General features: G+C 38.8%; 1 protein-coding gene across 5 annotated transcripts in view; it reads left to right on the forward strand.

Moving 5' to 3' along the window:
* Positions 1–19,427, forward strand: part of SYNE1 (spectrin repeat containing nuclear envelope protein 1) — a gene marked incomplete at its 5' end in the record, with an annotated part of 299,290 nt that overhangs the window by 63,932 nt on the left and 215,931 nt on the right. For 3 of the 5 annotated variants that reach the window (XM_084262133.1, XM_084262135.1, XM_084262134.1), the window contains 6 exons: positions 3,260–3,438; positions 5,376–5,572; positions 5,712–5,821; positions 16,543–16,650; positions 17,429–17,566; positions 18,642–18,806. In XM_084262133.1, the coding sequence (XP_084118259.1) occupies positions 3,260–3,438; positions 5,376–5,572; positions 5,712–5,821; positions 16,543–16,650; positions 17,429–17,566; positions 18,642–18,806 (897 nt within the window). Of the gene's footprint in view, positions 1–3,259; positions 3,439–5,375; positions 5,573–5,711; positions 5,822–10,646; positions 10,695–16,542; positions 16,651–17,428; positions 17,567–18,641; positions 18,807–19,427 lie in introns of all 5 variants that reach the window. The other 2 variants (XM_084262132.1, XM_084262136.1) reach the window with 2 other exon arrangements.

Genomic DNA, 19,427 nt, shown 5'->3' on the forward strand with positions numbered 1-19,427 from the left:
GTGGCTATGCCAAGGATGACTACAAAAAGGGAGCATTCCGCCATGTAAGAAAGCAACTGAGGAATGAAGCATCAGGAACCAAGAAATGGGAAAGGAAGCAACAGAGAAACAAAGCAACCAGGAAGTAGGCAACTGAGGAACAAGAGACAAGAAGAAACACATCCAGAGACAAATGAGGAAACATTGTGCCCTCACATCGGACTCAGAGCCACTGAAGAATAATACCCTGCCATCAGAATGCCGTAGCCCCATGGTGGTAGATATAGCTCCCCACCCCCACCCCCGCACTTCCTCTTTTCCACTCTCTCTCTCTATCTCTCTTTTCCATCCTTTTCTCTTTTTTCCCCCTCTTCCCCTGCACATTTGTTGTGGCCAAATAAAGCAACTTTAACCTTAACTCTATTTTGAGTCTTAATTCTGTTCTCCAAGAACTGTGAAGTTCTGGTCGCGATAAAACACCTAATAATTGGACGTCACTCGGGTTAAGCCCAGCCGCCCCCAGCCACCCAGAGTGATCTGAGGTTCAGTTGTGACGCAAGGGCATTTACCCTCTGCCAAACTAAGTCTTGTCCAGGTTGTGGATTGTGACAGGTGGGTTTCTCATCCCACTTCCTCATGTCTTTGCCATGGTTGCGCAAATAGAACCACAAGATGCCTCATGGTGTGTAATTTTTATAAGAACTTTCTGGAACATAAGAACACGTACTTGTGATAGCTGAAATCATGGTCTGCAAAGGTGGGCAGTAGGACATATACTCTTTGAGTTGCCAGACCTCTCAATACATCTTCTCCACAGCTGAGACAAGGGAGGAAGAAAAACTTTCTTCAAATAGACGGAGTCAGCTAGCCACCTCATCCACTGCTGGTGGAGTTGGCATATGACACTGGTGCACTCCACACAAACTTATGTCACATGGGTCGGGAATACTGGACTTCATCAGGATCAGTGGCCAGCTGCAGATCATCAGGATCATAGTAAATTATCTCTCACATGGCTAACTCGCTCAGATACTGAATAGCCCACTTGTTGTCCACTTGCCTGGTCAACACACAACATCTTCAATGAATGGGTACCTTTCTCTTACACTTGACAGAAGTCGCCTCCAGAGGCTAAGGGCTTGGGACTTCTTTCCAATCACCTTGTAAATGCTGCCTCCTCTGGACAGGGATTACAGCTGCTTGGCCTCCCTGCCTTCTAATGCCAGGCTGCTGGTCCCATTGTCCCAGCATCAGAGAAGCCAGTGATGATGTGCTCCCCTGGAAGATGGCTGAAATCTTTTCCCATGTCTCAGCTCACTCAAGGACAAGGATCGGGTTATAACCGCTGGTATTGCCTCTTCTTCAGGTTCTCATAATGGTCCCGGATCACCATTGTCTTTCATGATGCAGACTGATTTCTTAGTGTATTTCTTCTGTATAGGGACAACTGATATTGGTACTGGTTGACTTTCTGACTCAAATACAGGGTTGACCTCTGAGGTTTGAGTAGCTGCAGTGCTTGTTGTGGGGACTGGAGGAGCTGCACCCTGTGAGGTTTGAGTAGCTAGAGTGCCTGTTTGTAAGTGTTCTTTCTGACTCATCTACAGTGTCAGTTTCTGAGGTGTGAGTAGGCACAGAGTCTATGGATTTGGTTTTCTTGTTTAGGTATTCACTCATACCATCCCATGCGCCATGCCACCCCTGACAATTCAGAGCCAGGGAAAATCTCCTGGAAATACTCTTAAAACAGTTTCTTGTAACACTTAGGACTAGAAAAACATGCATGAATGAGCAACAGATAGATACTGATCTGAATATGCCAGAGGTAGGCAAAGTTCTCGAGGGCTGTTGTAACAAGCCTGAAAGAAAAAGAGGAAGCATTCCCCTGTCTTCCCCATTAACTGAGTGTGATTATTGAATAATGCTAAGATATGTTGCTCAGTAGTTGGAAATGACACAAATGCCACATATAGATACCCTCTGAGTATGATATCTTGTCATTAAAGAGTATTACACAGTATAACAGAATTAGGAACATGACTCCCCAAGGTGATAAACACCTGGGCAGGGATTACATACCAAAGCCAGGTGAACAGGCAAAACATCATTGTTACCATCACCTCTTCAAATAACATGATAAACATTTTATCACAGCTTTTCAACACAATTGGGTCAGATCTACTGTTATCCCAAACCTTCAAGCTCCACGTTGGGTACCAAAACAAGGACATTCTTGTCCTGGAACTGCACCTAATTGCCTCTCTCCAAAAAGCCCCTTTTATGGGAGAGTGATGTCAGGTGGTGTGGAAACAGCCTGGGCAAACTCAGTTTATCTGTGCTGGCTGCTTGGGGAGGTTAATTCTGGCCTGGCCAGAACCAGGACAATGATGTTTTTATTTTGACATACAGCTCACTGAGTTGAACAGTGAAAATTATTCTTCTCAGAGTTACTGAAACTCTACTTCCCTGCATCAGTTTTACATGGGTCATTTTTCGAGCTTTTCTTTAGTTGTCATAGGGAGATCTTTCATTTTAACATGAATGAAAGCAGAAATGCAGAGGGCTGTGGATCTCGTTGTGACAGACTCATTCTGTGATGTGACAAATCTTCACTTTTTAACTAGACAGTATAGACAATCCTGCCGCGTTCTCTGGATATAACTTTTTCATTTTAAATAACCAAATCATTGTCAACCTAATATTCTTAAAACAATCAAATGAATTATTTTAATTTAATGAAAGATATGATGTGAATAACTGCCATACATCCTTGGCAAGCACTACTGATGCACTTTGCACCGTTCCTTCGAGGTACCTCTAAGCAAAACCACAGTTTAATTTCTGCCAAAACAGTACAATGGTAAAGATCTATCCAGAAGAGATCATTGATGTCACTTCCATTCTTTAATTGAATGAGTCTCCTCTGAAATTAGTGAATTGTTTTATAATTTTAATTCAAGCTAAATGTACGCCATCATCTCCTATTTAAATTATATTTTTTTCATAATATGTAACATGACACACACATTATTTTAGCTGTAGGGTGTCAAGAAAGTGATTGACTGCTAGATGTCATCTTCTTCTGAAATTAAGAACGTCATCTGGGCACATAGATTAGCATTTTTGAAGCTGCTTTAATGTACAGTTAAATAAAACACAGCATGCTGATCATAGATTCTCCCAACTTTATTTTGTCAGCTGTATTAGGAAATTATTTAGGGAACTCCTGAAAATTAAGAAGATTATCTGCAAACAGTCCATTAATGTTTTTCCCTGACAGATTGAGGAGCTTACCAGCAACCTCCCACAGCTGCAGTCCTTGTCTAGCAGCGCTTCTTCTGTGGAGAGTGTTGTCAGTTCCGAAACTGCGAGTCCCCCAAGCAAACGGAAGGTGGTAACCAAGGTCCAAGGAAGTGCCAGGAAGGCTCTGTTAAAATGGATACAGTACACAGCAGCAAAGTAAGTAACCTTCAGATAAAGTGAATTTTTATCTTGAGTGCAAACCTTTTTCTTCAGATTCTAAACTCTCTTGGTCAGGGACTGTTTTTTGCTCTGTATTTATGTAGCTCCTCCCAGGGAACATATATTATCTTTGACAGCTGTTACCATACAACAAGCAAGTAATAAATAATGATTTGCATTAATTTTACAAGCAATTATAGAATGTCTGAATAATGAATGGGATTATCTTTGACAGAATGAGGAACTGAAAGGGGAATTAGATAGTTGAATGACAATTTATTAGTCTTGCTGCCAAAACACTCAATGTGGTAATGCAAGTCCCATGCTGACTCCTCAGTCACAAAGCTTGTAGGACCCCTAAATTCTGGCACTTGGTGTTGAAAGGCAGGTGATGAGAAACTGAATATCCTGAAGCTTTGTGGTCCAAGGGACATACTACTACAAAAATTACCCTGAATTTTCATTTCACCTCCGTCCAAGTTATTTTGGAGTTATCTCTTGTTAATTTAAGAGTCTTCTTCTTTATTTAGAATAATTACTCCACAGTTGTTCTGCCTCCAAAAAGGCTTAGATCTAAAATTACAGTGCAGTTTGATGGCTTCCACAATAAGAAAATAAAAACAAAAGCTGTAAAAGTATACAAAGGATTTATTTGTTGAAATTAAGGAACCATTGCTATCTGTGAAGATCAATCATGTGCAAAATGTAGAGGGGAAATGACTAGTTACAGAATGGTGCCTCAGAGAAAAGAAATATAATTCTAAAAATAGAGACTTTCTCCAGTTCCCCAATAAATAAGGATACAGTAATTTGCAGTGCAGCACAGCCTAATTTGGCATTCTTCCTATTGCACTGTTGTCAGTAAGAGGCAACTGAAAGTGGTCAGCTGCAATTTCCAGACATGTAAATAAACAAAATATAATCAAAGATGTTCATGAATTAAACTGTCCACATTATTGTGAAATATGTTGAAAGAAGCCTAGAGGAAGGATGGTATGCTTTGCCTAGCCCTGCTTCACATTGCAATTTGCAAGGGCTACCTCATTAAAGTCAGTGCAAGTCTTTCACTGATGGGAGTGAGCTTTGAATGAAGCCTTCTTCAGGAGTTACTGCTGCTGTGAACCTGACAGTGGCAAGACTGCCTTAGTGTCTAAGTGTGTCCTCTAAGGAATTTTGCATGCTCAGACAAAGTAAAAAAGGTTTTGCCTTTCAGAATTACTTTTGAAAGAAGTGTTTAGAGATGTGATTCAGTTCTGATTACTTTCTCATTGTATATTGCTATTTTTTAGTAATTTGTGTTAATTATACAGTGGATGCATAAGTGTTCCGGGTGCATGAAATTTCTAGTATTGTTCATGCTTTTGTAAGAATATAAAGAAATCTATGTGTTACATTTTCACCTGAACAGTATTGTTTTCACTGTTCATGTTGTCATTTTGAAAAATAACAGATCAGTGCAGGCTTTTTTGTATGATACTAATATACCTAACTGAACTGCTGTAGTTATGATGGAATGAGACATGGAGCACTTCATAGTGAGAGAGACAATGGTGAATGGAGCTGCATACATCCACAGACTCTATACTATGTCATACAGGAACCTCGAGAGCCCTAGAGCACTTCATTTGTGCAAAATAACATTGATTTATTGCCACTAGCAAGGCTACTGGAGTATATACAGCATGTATATATGACAAAAGAAACTTGGGTCTTTGTAGACAGAAATTAATTTTTGCCGTGGATGGACCTGTGGTCAACCTAATTAGCATTGCAGGAACAAGTGGTTTAGGTTAATTGATGGGCAGCAATTGGGTGGAGCATCTTCTCACCTGTATTTCATCTAGATCTAGTCCTGATGTTGTTGCAAGTCACTTCTTTCTTTCTTTTTATTTTTTCCCCCTCCTTTCCCTTTCCTTTCCCTTCATATTCTTTAGGCAAGTTGGAATCGAAATCAAAGATTTTGGACAAAGTTGGAGGAGTGGTGTTGCGTTTCATTCAGTTATTCATGCTATCCGCCCGGATTTAGTGGACATGGAGAAAGTGAAGGGAAGGCCAAATAGAGAAAACCTAGAAGAAGCCTTCACACTCGCGGAAGCAGAACTAGGAATTCCAAGGCTCCTTGATCCGGAAGGTACCTCATGCATAGTTTAAAAATGTTTGAACTACTTATATAGATTTTCATATGTGCTAATTCATGGTGTTTAGACATTTAAGCAGCCTTTTATGCCATTCTGCTAAAACTTAATTTACCATGTTCTATACTTGTCTAGATGTGGATGTTGACAAGCCAGATGAAAAGTCTGTCATGACCTATGTAGCCCAGTTTTTGAAGTACTATCCTGATCGCCATCATACAGTGACAGATGTGCAGGAGAATGATGTAAGTTTCTCTTGAATAACTATATGAATCTGTTTATCATGAAAGGGGTTTGTAAATATATTTTATATGCTCCTTATAATTTCTTATGTTTCCTTTTGATGAGGAGTTAAATTGAAAAACAAGCACAATAAGAAAATCGGGAAAAATTAGTTGGGAATTAAGGAACCAGTGTTGCAGATGTTTACTTTTAGATGGAGAAAATAGCATGGTGATCCTGCAGTGGTTTTCCCATTTTCATCAATAGGAGCCAAAAAGAACAGAAACAGTTATTGCATGTAGCAGTAAAACTGCTACTGAAGTTCCCTGAGAAGCTTTCATGCATTACACCGACAAGATTGCAGTAAATTGTTACCTGAAGCAATGTGTCACTTCTGTTCCTATCACGCTGGGTTTCTGGGTAAGAACAAGAATAGTCCAAGACATCTAGACATATAGTCTTTGGGCTTTTAGTCTCAAGAGGCAGTTATAATTCTGACACAGGTTTCTTTCTATTGCACACTGATTTATTGGTTTTTGATGATTTGCTCTAAGGAATTGTTTTCAGTCATGTTTTTTTTTTCTTGGTTTTTTTTTTTTTATTTATTTCACATGTGCTCTGGTGCATTGGCTGTGCACTAGAATGGCTATAGTCAGTGATGCCAAGTGCTCATGACTCACTTCCTAATCCTGAGCATTTGCTTTCTTCATGGCAAACACAGGAAACACTGCTGAGACAATCTGCTCAGCCCCAAGAAGAGAGAAAGGGGAAGCATTTCTTATCCATGTTTTATGCATTCTCTGCATAGCTATAGGAGAGCTTTGAAAGGTGTAAATCTCCTTCCTTATGGCTGTGTGTGGCTAAGGTAGCTGTAGATTTGCTGTCCAAGTCCAGTGCTCAAACATTGGAATTCTTTTTTTCCTTGCTGCATCATTTGTCTGCGGACATACACGTGCCAATGCCACAGCATCCCACTGAGCAATGGGACTGCCAAAGCAGAGGGAGTGAGCACTAAAGCTTCATGCTGCTAAGGCAATTCTCTTGTCTCCATGTCATGGCACATAATACACTTTCTGTTGCCAAATGCCTCCACCAGGTCTGCTGCCTTTGTTGGGGTTGGATTTTGAGGAACAGCCTCACTGCCTTTTCCCGAGTTTTATGCAGAGATGATGCAGGAGGATGCAGGACTCAGATGCTCAGTGGTCTGCCTGCCTCTGGCTGTACCTACAGAGACAATAGTACATGACCTGTAAACGGAAACTACTGAGTTGTCTCCAGAACCCATTCTTTGCTCAAGACCACTTCTTCTTCCTAGATATCCCTAGGATACTCCAGAAGTGATCCAGATGAATTTTCATAGAATCAGTGGTCCTCTGTATGTCAAAGTGTAGGAATTGGTAACTCCCAGACTTTGAGCAGAAAGTAGGCATTTGACATTGCCCTAAATTTCTAATGTCATCATTCCTCATTTCCTTCTATATTCCTTCTCATCCCCCTGATGGAGTGCCTTGCAGTTTAAGACCAACTTGACTTCTCCAGTGGAGTCTCCAGTCAAGAGCAGTCATGGGGCCCTCTATTTTTTCTCTCACACAAATTATGCTAAACCATGTCTGGAGAAATTCTTATCCCTATGGGACATCCGTGTCCACTCTATACCTCACTCCCTAGTCCTGTCCACCAAAATCCAATTCTTTTACATCTAGTCATGGTACAAAATGATAATCACATGGCATCTGGTAGGTTGATGGGGAAGAGATCTGGAGGGTTCCAAATCTGGAAACAGTAAAATGGTCCTGAATCAGTGAAATGAACAGAAAAAACAGCACGGTGCTTTCATTCGGGACTGGATAGGTATAAGCTCTCAAATGGCTAAAGTTTTGGTACACTTTGAACTTTTATTGGTATAACTTTTTGTAATTCTGTCATATATCTAAGAGTGAAGTTTATTTTGTACCTGGCTGCTTTACTTATGACTTCTCAGAGAGAATCTGCCAACAGATAATCAAATTTCTCATAATCAGAACTTGCATTTTAAAATACTTGATCTGTTCTCAAGAATATCGTAATCATAGTTTTGGCAGACCATCATATAGAAATTTCAACACATGTTGGGACTTGAGTTTATACACTTCTGGAGAAGAGGCAGAAAGAAGCCTTGAGCTATTACAGTTGATCCTGTTGCCTGCAGGATACCTAGATGAAGCAAAATATCTAGATAATCCTTGGAAAAATAAGAGTGTCACTCATATTACATGATCCTTATGGGGAGTTTCTGGTGCTGAAAAATGCAATTATCCAGTTTAAAAAATATATAGACATTAAGTATTGCAGTTCATATTTATAAAATATTTGAAGGGAAAATTGACCAAAAAATCTCAATCAAATGTTTTGTAATCAAATATTGTATGGAGGTATTTTTCACCAAATTCTTTCATATATTTTAGCTCCAATACTTAATTATGTATGTGTTGGTGAAAATTAGGCAGAGGTTTGTTTATGTAGCCAGGTTAAGTAAGGCAGGTCCAACAACAGCAGGTCCAAAACTATAGTGTTGACAGCAGCTCAAGAGAGGTTGCCAACTGGTGAGGACCGACTTGAAACACTTATGTCCTGCTCTGGGATCTTCAGTACCTGGACATATTGGAGAGAGTCTAACAATGGGTTTACAAATGTGGAAGGGGCTGAAGTATCTTAACTATGAGAGAGCTGGGATTGTTGAGCCTGGAGAAAAGAAGGCTCTGGGAGATTTTAGCAATAACTGAAGAGGTATGGGAATACCTGCAAAGAGGATGGAGCCAGGCTCTTCTTATTAGTGCCCAGTGACAGCACAGGGACACAAACTGAAAGACAGGAGGTTCCCTCTGAACTTCAAGAAATGCTTTTTCACTGTGAGAGTGACTGAGCACTGCGACAAGTTGTCCAGAGTAGTGACTCCATCCTTGAAGGTATTCAAAATCCATCTAGAAATGGTCTCGGGAAACTGGCTCTAAATGTCCCTGCTTGAGTAGGGGGGTTGGACCACACAAACTCCAGAGGTCCCTTTCAACCTCAACAGTTCTGTGATTCTGCAGTTCTGTGATAATATTTAAAAGTATAGTTTATTTAAGCCTTTTTAAAATCAAACAGAAACAGTAGAGGTCTTGCAGTACAAGAAGGTGGCTCTTTTCTAAAAGGTGTGATACAAGAAAGGTGATTTAAAGAAATAGGAAAATGGATTATTTTTACATAAACAAGAACTATGTTCTTTAGGACTTAAGGAAACATTCATGAACTTATCACTTTGCAAATTTAAGGGAAATCTTTTGTCATAGAAGTAACTGCTTGGAATCATAGTATGGCAACTGACTTTCTTGACCACATGAGCTATTTAAGTGCTTTTTTTAAACCCCTTTCTGTAGCCATGGTTATTCTAATATTACTCTTTCTAAATTAGTTGAGAGGAAAAATGTAAAGGAAAGAGTAATTATTTTCTCAGTGCACAGAGCTGGCAGAGAATCAGAAATGAGATACTTGTGTTACTATATAATCCATTTAGATTAAAAATGCATTTATTCTTTTTCAACCCATGTTGTCCACAGGTTATAAGTATACAAACATATGCAAGGTCATACTAAACATATAAGATCAGTTCTTTTTAAAAAGGCTGGGTTTGTGCTTTATGGAATCCATATGAGTGAATTGGGTGTGCCCTTATGATTGCTGCATGACGTTGGACAATATGTATTGCCCCTTTCTTCCCTCTTACTGACCTGGAGTATCCATGACGTTGGTAAAGCTTTCCTTAGGAATTTTGCATTATTCAGTTAGTTTAGTTATTTAGTACATAATTCATCCATCATTAAGACTCTAAAAGCTAGGTACTTGCACTCCACCTGTAATCAGTGAGAAACTTTTCCAGATGGCATCTTTCTTAATTTGGTGTTCTAAATGAACTGTCTTTTTGAAGTTTGTGTTGCACAGCAGTTCAACAGAGTTAAAATTGTCTCAGATGAATCCTGCTCTCAGGTAATGATAGATAAAATGTTGTTGGCAGTTAATTAAAAAGAAATCCAGACATGCTTTACATTTTTGTGACTGCTATAATCCTCTTAGCCTTTCTGTGCTCCTTCCAAAGTCTAATACAAGGAAGTACATATCACAGAATGGTAGAGTCCAGGTATCTAGAAGAGGTAACCTTGCAAGACTCTTATGCTTTAAACTCCTATGTTACTCTTACTGTCTTGTTTTCCAAAATTAAGTATATTTAGGGTGTATTTCATCTGACCTGTGTTAAGTGGCTGCAGTAGAATGAGATGATTGATCAACAGATGCTAGATGCAACTATGGTGGTTTTTTTCTATCTGTCAAAAAAACCTGAAATAGTGACTATCTCACTTGCAGATGCCTACATTTAGTTAGGAGAATCCTATTTCAGAGTGGAGTGTGTCTGGGTGGATTTTGATTGGAGTAGGGGAAGGATTTCTAACCCTTTCCCACTGCTCTCCAGCCAGCTCAGCTGCCACTGTGTCTCATTTACTAATATCATATGTGCATGAACCAGCTATGCACACATGTGAACTTGTGTAGTCCATACATCTCAAAGAATCACAGTTACTATAAGGTAAGTAACACTTTTTCCAGATAAAATGAGTCACGTAGTGACTAGTAATCTGGAAATCAGATCTAATATGAAAACTACCTCACTAGATAGGATACAGACAGATGAACTTGACATTCTGTATGCCTACTTTTGCATGTGTGGCTCTTTTATTGTTATCTCTGGACTTCCTGCCTGCTTTGCTTTATTTTGTTTGCTTCTTTTTTTTTTTTCCTTTTCTTCTTCTTTTCTTGTTTCTTTCATATTGCTAGGAACTTCAAGAAATCCCAACTTTTGTCATTTCTTTTATGAAATTTAAGGTAAGGGTAATATTCTCCAGAATAAATTGCTTGACCTGAACCTTTCATGGCTGTTACCTGCTTTTGTCCTGCGCTTATTTGACTTCAGCTTTTGGCTGAGTTACATTAATCTTTAAAAAAAAAGCAAATAGATGAACTTAATAAGATGTCTACTTACATGAGCTGATCCTAGCAGCCTAATGCTTAATTTTGTAAGTAGGTTCACAGAAATGTTATAGAAAAGCAAGTAAATTTTCCTATAATAAATCTTACACTATGATTTCAGTTTTCTTAAGTGATAAATTAGAATATAGATCAATGTTTCTACTCATCTAATCTCGTTTTAGATGGATATTTTTGTATGTCTTTACGATTATAGAGTAGATTGTAGATTGCATAAGTGATGTATGTGGTGTGTGTGTAATTGCATGAGATGCACTGCTCCTTTTTTCACACTAATAATGATTTTTTTAAAAATACATTTTTTTAATCATCTTGGACATTTAGATACTTATTCTCTACTATTACCTGAGAGAAATTCAGAAATCTGACATGGAATATTCAAACACTCAGAGGTGAAACTGGAAGACTGTGGAAGCTAATATATTATGAAACAACAGGTGTCACTGTGGTCAGTCAGTAGTGTTTATAGTTTGAAATGATCCAATTTTTAATATATAAACAATAGGTTATTTTCAAGTAGGATCAATATATCAAGTCTCATATTATGGATATGTAACTAGTGGTATGTGGTAAAGATTAATACTGATAGAATTATTCCCATCTTCTCAATCCATTCAAGAAAGTTGGGGCAGCTTTAATGGGACCTTGTTATACATACTTAGCCTTGCATAGCCCCAGTGCACTGCTGTTTAAGCTAGGGAAGATTTGACGTGGTAAAAGCTCTGTCAATTTCTTTATCTTGGTATAAATTTAACTACAGAGGAAGAATTATCTTTCAAAGTATTTTTGATGTAAATTCTTTCTCTTGCACCTCTGATGAGCAAGTAATTCAGAAGATAATCCTGTCACCTCTTCATGCCAACAAAGTTCCTCACTGTAAGAGGAATTTCCTGAGCAACAACTACAAAAATAACTTTCTGAGCTCTTCCAGTGATTACTGTCTGCTCTTACAGATTAGCATTAATAGCTCATCCCTGAAGATGATGCTTGGCTTAGCACTCACCATGCATCTGTGATACTTTTGTCAATGAATGTGTACATCCAGTAACACATATGTATAAGCCAGAGGTTCTAAAAGGAATAATATAATTAATTGAATAAATGTATAAACATTTTTTAAAAGATTTTACTTTCTCAGCACACAGGCAATACAGTAGTTCAATGTGTCTGAAATACAGGTGTCATGCTTGACAGTCCATGCTTGAAAATTCTGTTTTGCCTATGCCTGAGAATAGCAGTTCACCTAGTATATAATTACACATTAGAGAACCCAAGAAAGTACTCCTTTTTACAGTCCCTAATTAAATTTCTCATGAAACACAGGTATGTGTTTTTAGCTTTTCAAAAACCAAAGTATTCTGTATTATGTAATTCTCAAATTAACTCTGGTATATCAGTTAATGAAATAATGCTTTGACTTTTTAAGTCTGGGCTAAAAAATGTCTTTATAAATTTAAATTGTACCCCATTATCATATCGGAACTCATAAACACTTTTCTTTACCTCTGATATTCTTTGGTGGCTGAGTTGCTACAGTTGTGTTCAGCTCTGCAAATAGTGAATATTCATATAATGGCATCAGGATAAATACTTTAAAATGCTGTTTGGAAGTAGCGTGCAGAAAATCAGTCATAGTGGCTTAGATAAATTGAAATAAATGTGATTTGAGATCAATGACCATCATACTAGGGGAAAGCAGAAATAGTTATAGTTATGCTACATAACTTTTCTTAGTTTATCTTGTGATTTGTATGCAGTTTCAGATGTGCAGATTCTATAAAATAGTTTACATGGGTGTAAGAATATCCTTTTGATGTATTTTTAACAAAGAGTAAGAACCACTAGGCACCAGTGAAAGTCTTATTTTAAGAATAATAGTTCGTAAACCTGAGGGATGTTAGTGATTGGTGCCTTGATGTCTTACGTTGATTACCCAAACTGAGGTTTTAAAATATTTTGTATCAACCAAGGACCATAGAACCAAATTTACAGGTGATAAGTGATGCACTAATCTGGAAACCCGTAAAAATGTTTGAATAAATATCTAAAATGCCTATGATGCATTGCTGCACAATATCTTTAGCAGCATTGACTAACTGAAACACTTGCATCTTCTGTAACAAAACGAAGTGAACAACTAATTTTCTAATTAGTAAAAATAACTAACTCACAGAAGACCAATGCCACCTGTTAACTTACCTCTTCAGGCAGGGCAGCCGAGGAAGGAGACAAGGTAGGGTAGCCCTTTATGTTAGGAGTGTTTTGATAGCCTTGAGCTTGAAAATGGTGGTGACAGGATTGAATGAATATGGGTAAAAATCAGAGGGGTTTAAACATGGGTTTATGAAAGGCAGGTCCTTCCAAAAACCTGATCATCTTCTATGACAAGGTGACTCATTTAGTGAATGAGGGAAAGGCTGTGGATGTAGTATACCTTGACTTCAACAAAGCCTTTGACAGAGTTTCTCATAGCATTCTTCTTGAGAAACTGGCAGCCACTGGCCTGGACAGGTGCAGCCTCTGCTGGGTAAAAAACTGTCTGGATGGCCGGGCCCAAAGAGTTGTGGTAAATGGAGCTAAATCCAGCTGGAGGCCAGTCACAAGTGGTGTTCCCCAGGGCTCGGTTCTGGGTCCGGTCCTTTATCAATGACCTGGATGAAATGATTGAAAGTTCCTTCAGTAAATTTGCAGATGCCACTAAGCTGGAAGGTAGTGTTGATCTACCTGAGGGTAGGTAGGCTCTTCAAAAGGATCTGAACAGGCTGGATTGATGGGCTGAGGTCAACTGGATGAGGTTCAACAAGGCCAAGTGCAAAGTCCTGCACTTGGAACAAAACAATCCTGTGCAGCACTACAGGTTTGGAGAAGAGTAACTAGAAAGCTGCCTAACAGAGAAGGACCTGGGGGTGTTGGTTGACTGCTGACTGAATATGGGCCAGTAGTGTGCCCAGATGGCCAAGAAGGCTAATCGCATCTTGGCTTGTATCAGAAACAGCATGGCCAGCAGGTCCAGGGAAGTGATTGTGCCCCTGTATTTGACGTTGATGAGGCCACACCTCGAGTACCGTGTTCAGTTTTGAGCCCCTCACTAAAAGAAAGACATCAAGGTCCTGGAGCGTGTCCAGGGACAGGAAACCAGGATGGTGAAGGGACTGGAGGGCCAAATTTATGGGGACCAGCTGTGGGAACTGGGATTGTTTAGCCTGGAGAAGAGGAGGCTGAGGGGGAGACCTGATCACTGCCTGTAATTACCTGAAAGGAGGTTTTAGAGAGGTGGTTGTTGTTCTCTTTAGCTAAGTGACAAGTGATAGGATGAGGGGGAATGGCCTCAAGCTGTGCCAGGGCAGGTTCAAATCAGGCATTAAGTAAAAATCTTCACCAAAAGGGTTATCAGGCATTGAAACAGGTGGTTGAGTCACTAACCCTGGATGTATGTAAAAGATGGGTAGATGAGGTGCTTAGGTATATGGTTTAGTAGAGGATGGATGTGGTTGGACTCTGATCTCAAAGGTCTTTTCCATCCTAGTGATTCTGTGATCTTTCCACTTAATGTCAGATAAATGGTATGTGATTTGAGAGGTGTAGCTGTTTGTATAATCATAGAATTGTCTTGGTTGGAAGGGACCTCTCATCAAGTCCAACCATCAACCAAACCTGCCAAAACTACCACTAAACCATGTCCTGAAGCACTGCATCTACCTGTCTTTTAAATACCTCCAGGGATGGTGACTTCACTGCCTCTTTGGGCAGCCTATTCCAATACCTGACCACTCTTTCAGTGAATAAATTTTTCCTAATATCCAATCTAAACCTCTCCTGGAGCAGCTTGAAGCCAATCCCTCTTGTCCTATTGCTTGCCACTAGGGAGAAGAGGTCAGTCCCCACCTATCTACAGCCTCTTTTCAGGTAGTTGTAGAGAGTGATTAGGTCTCCCCTGAACCTCGTCTCCTCCAGAATGAACAGTCCGAGTTCTCTCAGATGCTCCTCAAAACATTTGTCTTCCAGTCCCTTCTCCAGCTTTGTTGCCCTTCTCTGCACCCACTCCAGCACCTCCATGTCCTCTCTGTAGTGAGTGGCCCAAAACTGAACACAGCACTCGGGTTGCAGCCTCACCATCATACAGGGGTACGATCCCTTCCTTCCCTGGTCTTGCTGGCTGCAGTATTCCTGACACACGCCAGGGTGCTGTTGGCCGACTTGGCCGCCTGGGCACGCTGCTGGCTCACGTTCAGGCAGCTCTCGACCAAGACACCCAGGTCTTTTTCTGGCAGGCATCTATCCAGCCACTCTGCCCCAAACCTGTAGTGCTGCATGGTGGTGTTGTGACCCAAATGTTACTGTGTTCTTTAGCTTCAGGTACCCTAGACATATACTTGATCCTGGTGATATTCTATTTCAAAAAAATTTGGTCAGACACTGTTTTAGCTATTAAATTTTGATAGGAATCTTGCAAAATACCTATTTTTTTTCTCACATTGGACTATGAACAGTTGCAGCTACACAGATACTCTTCTTACATACATTTATCTTAAGGAGGCCCTTCTCAGGAGTAAGAATGTGAGCCACAGAGGAATAAAAATCACTGCTTTAGAAAACTGAATTTATGGATATCAAATGGTCATTCTGTTTTATCACTATTTTTTTCCCCCTCTCATTTCATGCTTGAAACTTGATCACTCATTTCAGGTGATTAAATTATACAATGTGATGTTGCGTCTGTTTGCTGTAATAAATCTGTTTCTGACAAATTTTACAGAAATATGGCTTCTTTTGTTTCAAAGAGTAACTTCTGACTAACTGCCAGCACATATGGTTCATTAGTTGGCAATGAAATGGGCACTTGTATCCTACTTGCTTAGCCTGCTTACACAGTGCACAAAAAACTTCCTTTTGGTGCTAATCTTCTCATGGAACCTGCTCACAGACCTGAGATTTCCCGTTAGTATTTTTCTCTTCAATTCCAGGTCACTGAATCTTCAGGGAACTTTGCAGCCTTTCAAAGCAGCAGGGCCATGACAGACTGAAGGGTTAAAGCAAAACTGTAAAACAAATACTCTGTTCTTTTAAGCCACAAAAATGGCATGGAAGGAAAAGAAACTGAGTACAACTGGGTTCTCTTTATTTATTTTCAATTTCCTTGTCAAAACATTCTCTATCAAAATATTTTGCCAACTTCTGAACTTGGAGCTTGATGTTCAAGGATTGCCCTGAAGCCACTCCAAAAATAACTTTTTTTTTTTTTCCAGCAGTAGCAAGCCAGATAATTAAGTGGTGGTAAAAGATGATAAAATCAGCCCCCGTTTCAGCTCAATTAACTTCTATTGAAAATTAACTCTGCAAAAATGTGGAAGACTAAAATTAGCCATTGTTGCATATTTAAATGACTTTGTGTTAATTTAACATCAGATAAGAACTACAGGTAATATCTCTGATGAGGCAATTTCTCAAATTGTTGTGATTTCACCTCTGTAAGATCTGTCTGGAATCTGAGTTCTTCTCTTAGAGCCAGGAAGTGCTTATCAGTTAGACTGTCTGAAGATAAGTGAAGAGACAATTAGACCCAGATGTTCCATTGGCTTTTGCTACAACTTGACTTGCTAGAGAGATGTTAATTTCTGGACTATATCTGCTACTAATAATGCAATGGGATATTTCTTTTTGTGTGTGTGGTTATACTGAATCATAGAAGGAAGACAGACTGGTGCTGAGAGACCTGAAAGTGTGGGCAGAACAATTTGAAAGAGACTTAACCCGAGCACAGGTGGCAGAAACAAGCTTACAGGAGAAATACCAGGTAAGCACCAGGGAAAGTTTTGTGTGAAAAGACATTATTGTCCTAATTACATGTAAGATTCACTGCAGTAGCTTATGCATTCTGTATATAGGTGAGTCAGTATACTGTAGCGTAAAGAAATAAGGACACAGAGCATCTTGCTTTTTATTGGTGGCAGAATTATAATGTCAGCTCAAGCTTTACTACGTAGAACAGTGCACAGATGGTTTGCCTAATGCAGTGCTTTTTCTAGCAGTGTGAATAAGGACTGTCCTAGTTAGGAGTGAGCATGTGTCTGTGCAGTCCTTCCAGGTCCTGCATGATATCGCTCAGATGGGAGGTATGACTGAAGGCTGGGAGAAGTGACAGGTGGTGAGGGCAGGGCTTAGAGCTTCCTTTTTAACCCCTCTCTCAAAGGTTAATGTCTAAATCAGCAATATAAATTTTGGCCTGAATTTTCTCCTGAAGCTTGACTGTTCTATAAAAGTAGTTATTGTCTGTACCAAGTAGCATTTAGTCCATTTGCCAGTTTAGCTTTTATATTACTATTTCCGTCCACACAGGGTTCAGGTATTCAAATACAAAAGTCCTGCCTGTATTTCCCTAGAGGATTTTGCAGTCTATTAAAAGCTTTGATAAAATACATTTCAGTGTAAAAATACAAGTTTACTGCTGCTCCTTTTTGGGAAAGATTCTGACTTCTGTCAGTACAAAATTGTCATAGGTTGTACTCAATGAATGTTGAAGAATTTAATTCTTTGCCTCTGTACTACATTGATCTGATTTACTCTTTCTGCAGTCATTTAAGCATTTCACAGTACAGTATGAACTAAAAAGGAAACAAATTGAATTAGCAACCCAGTCATTAAGGAAAGATGGTAAATTGTCACTTGATCAAGCTATGGTGAAGCAAGCATGGGACAGAGTTTCTTCCAGGGTAAGTTAAAAATTATTATTTTATATATATATATATTCATTAAATGAAGGATAAGGGTTTAAAATCATTTAGACACCTGTTTGCTATTGACTTTATTAGGCAATAGAAACCACTTTTCTAGTGCTTCTTGTTTTGTTCTGAGAACATTTACTGCACTAACATCTTGAATATTGCTCAAATACAGAATATGAACTTTAAGAAAAGGACTGTACTTTGAGGTTTCCCTTTATTTGGAAGAGTGTTACAGTAATTAGCCAAGTTCAAAACATTGTTCATAAAAAGGAAAGCATGCACAATGCCCCTTCAGAATACAATGTTTTAAAGTAAATTGCCAGCTGCCTAAGAAATTCTAATATAACTTTTTAAAATATAACTAAAAAGAGTATTTATGTCATACTGAATACCTATCGATAAATGTGTCTTTAATGATATTTTTAACCTGGTTGTAATATCAATAAATTAATATTAGTATTTGTTAAACTAATTTTTAAATAGTTGAATGAAAAATCCTGAGCAAGTTATATTGTTTGTCCCAAATATGTTATTAAATCATTATAACTCAGTGCATTTTAATGGATTTTTTTAAAAAATCACATATTTAATAGAAGTTCTGTTTAATAATATTACAGAGTTTTCACATAATTTTCATTATTTTTCACTCCCTGATGCTACGGTTCTTGGAGAGTCATGGAAAACATGTTCAAGAGAGAGTTAAAAAGATTTTATGCAAGAGCATAAAATAAATTGCACTGGGTGGAAGAAGGTCTCACATACCTTCCTGTGCCTATTAACTGATGAAATCTTTAGCTTTTCGGTTTATGTCTGTTTATATGTGCTCGGTTCTATAACTCAGTTACCATTCTGGAAGGGAAATAGATGCATCAATGAATCCTCACAGAGATGTTGTTGCTTGTGAGAATGCTGTAAGTTTGGAACTAATGTGAAGTAATATACTGAGGTTTGTGTCGCAGACATACTCTGTTATGTGGGGTTTTGGTCTTACAGAGTAAGTCTGAGTTAATTGTTCATATATTGAATCAAGGAGGAAGTTCACCCTCTTTGTTTTATTTCCTAGCTACTTGATTGGCACATACACCTTGATAAATCTCTTCCTGCGCCTTTGGGCACCATAGGTGCTTGGCTTTATAGAGCAGAGGCTGCTCTGAGGGAAGAAGTAACTGTTCAGCAAGCTCACGAGGAAACAGCGAATACAATACACCGGAAGCTTGAGCAACATAAGGTACATAAGATGAATGCTACAGGCATTCATCTGTGCATTACATTTCATTGTTTCCAAACCTATAAATGGTCTATACTGTACAAAGAAAGATTATTTCTGGTTTCTGCGTGTGGTGCCATCTTGGTGGTAGCTAAAGCTAGGTGTCTTTTAGGGATGACTTGAACTGTGATACCTGTGCATTTTACAGGCAATGTTAAAATTATGTTTGAATGTTCTTGCTTCTTCTATCTGAAAGATATCAGGCATTAATATTCTAGTTGTTCTGCTATTCTAGGATTTATGGTGGCTAAAGTTCTACTGGGAGCTCATGGGTACATTGTTGAACCAATATGAATTTATTAAGTGAAACAGGAGAGAGAGAGAACAAACATACGTAGTGTGCTGATAGTGCAGGTGACATGCACTGGGGAGAAAAGCATAATGAAGTGAATTTTCATAACGTTGTGATGACAAATAAGTCCCCTTTGCTGTGGTAAACAGGAAACTTTTCTTGATGCATTTAAATACCTTTGCCATTAGTCTTTGTTGAGTCTAAATTCTCATTTAAATCAAAACTGTGAGGTTTGTCTGTGCATTTATATAATATATTCAAGAAAAATACAGACAAATTGTTGGTGAGAT

This window comes from Gallinula chloropus (assembly GCF_964237585.1).
Source record: "Gallinula chloropus genome assembly, chromosome: 3".
In the NCBI taxonomy this organism is placed as follows: Eukaryota; Metazoa; Chordata; class Aves; order Gruiformes; family Rallidae; genus Gallinula; species Gallinula chloropus.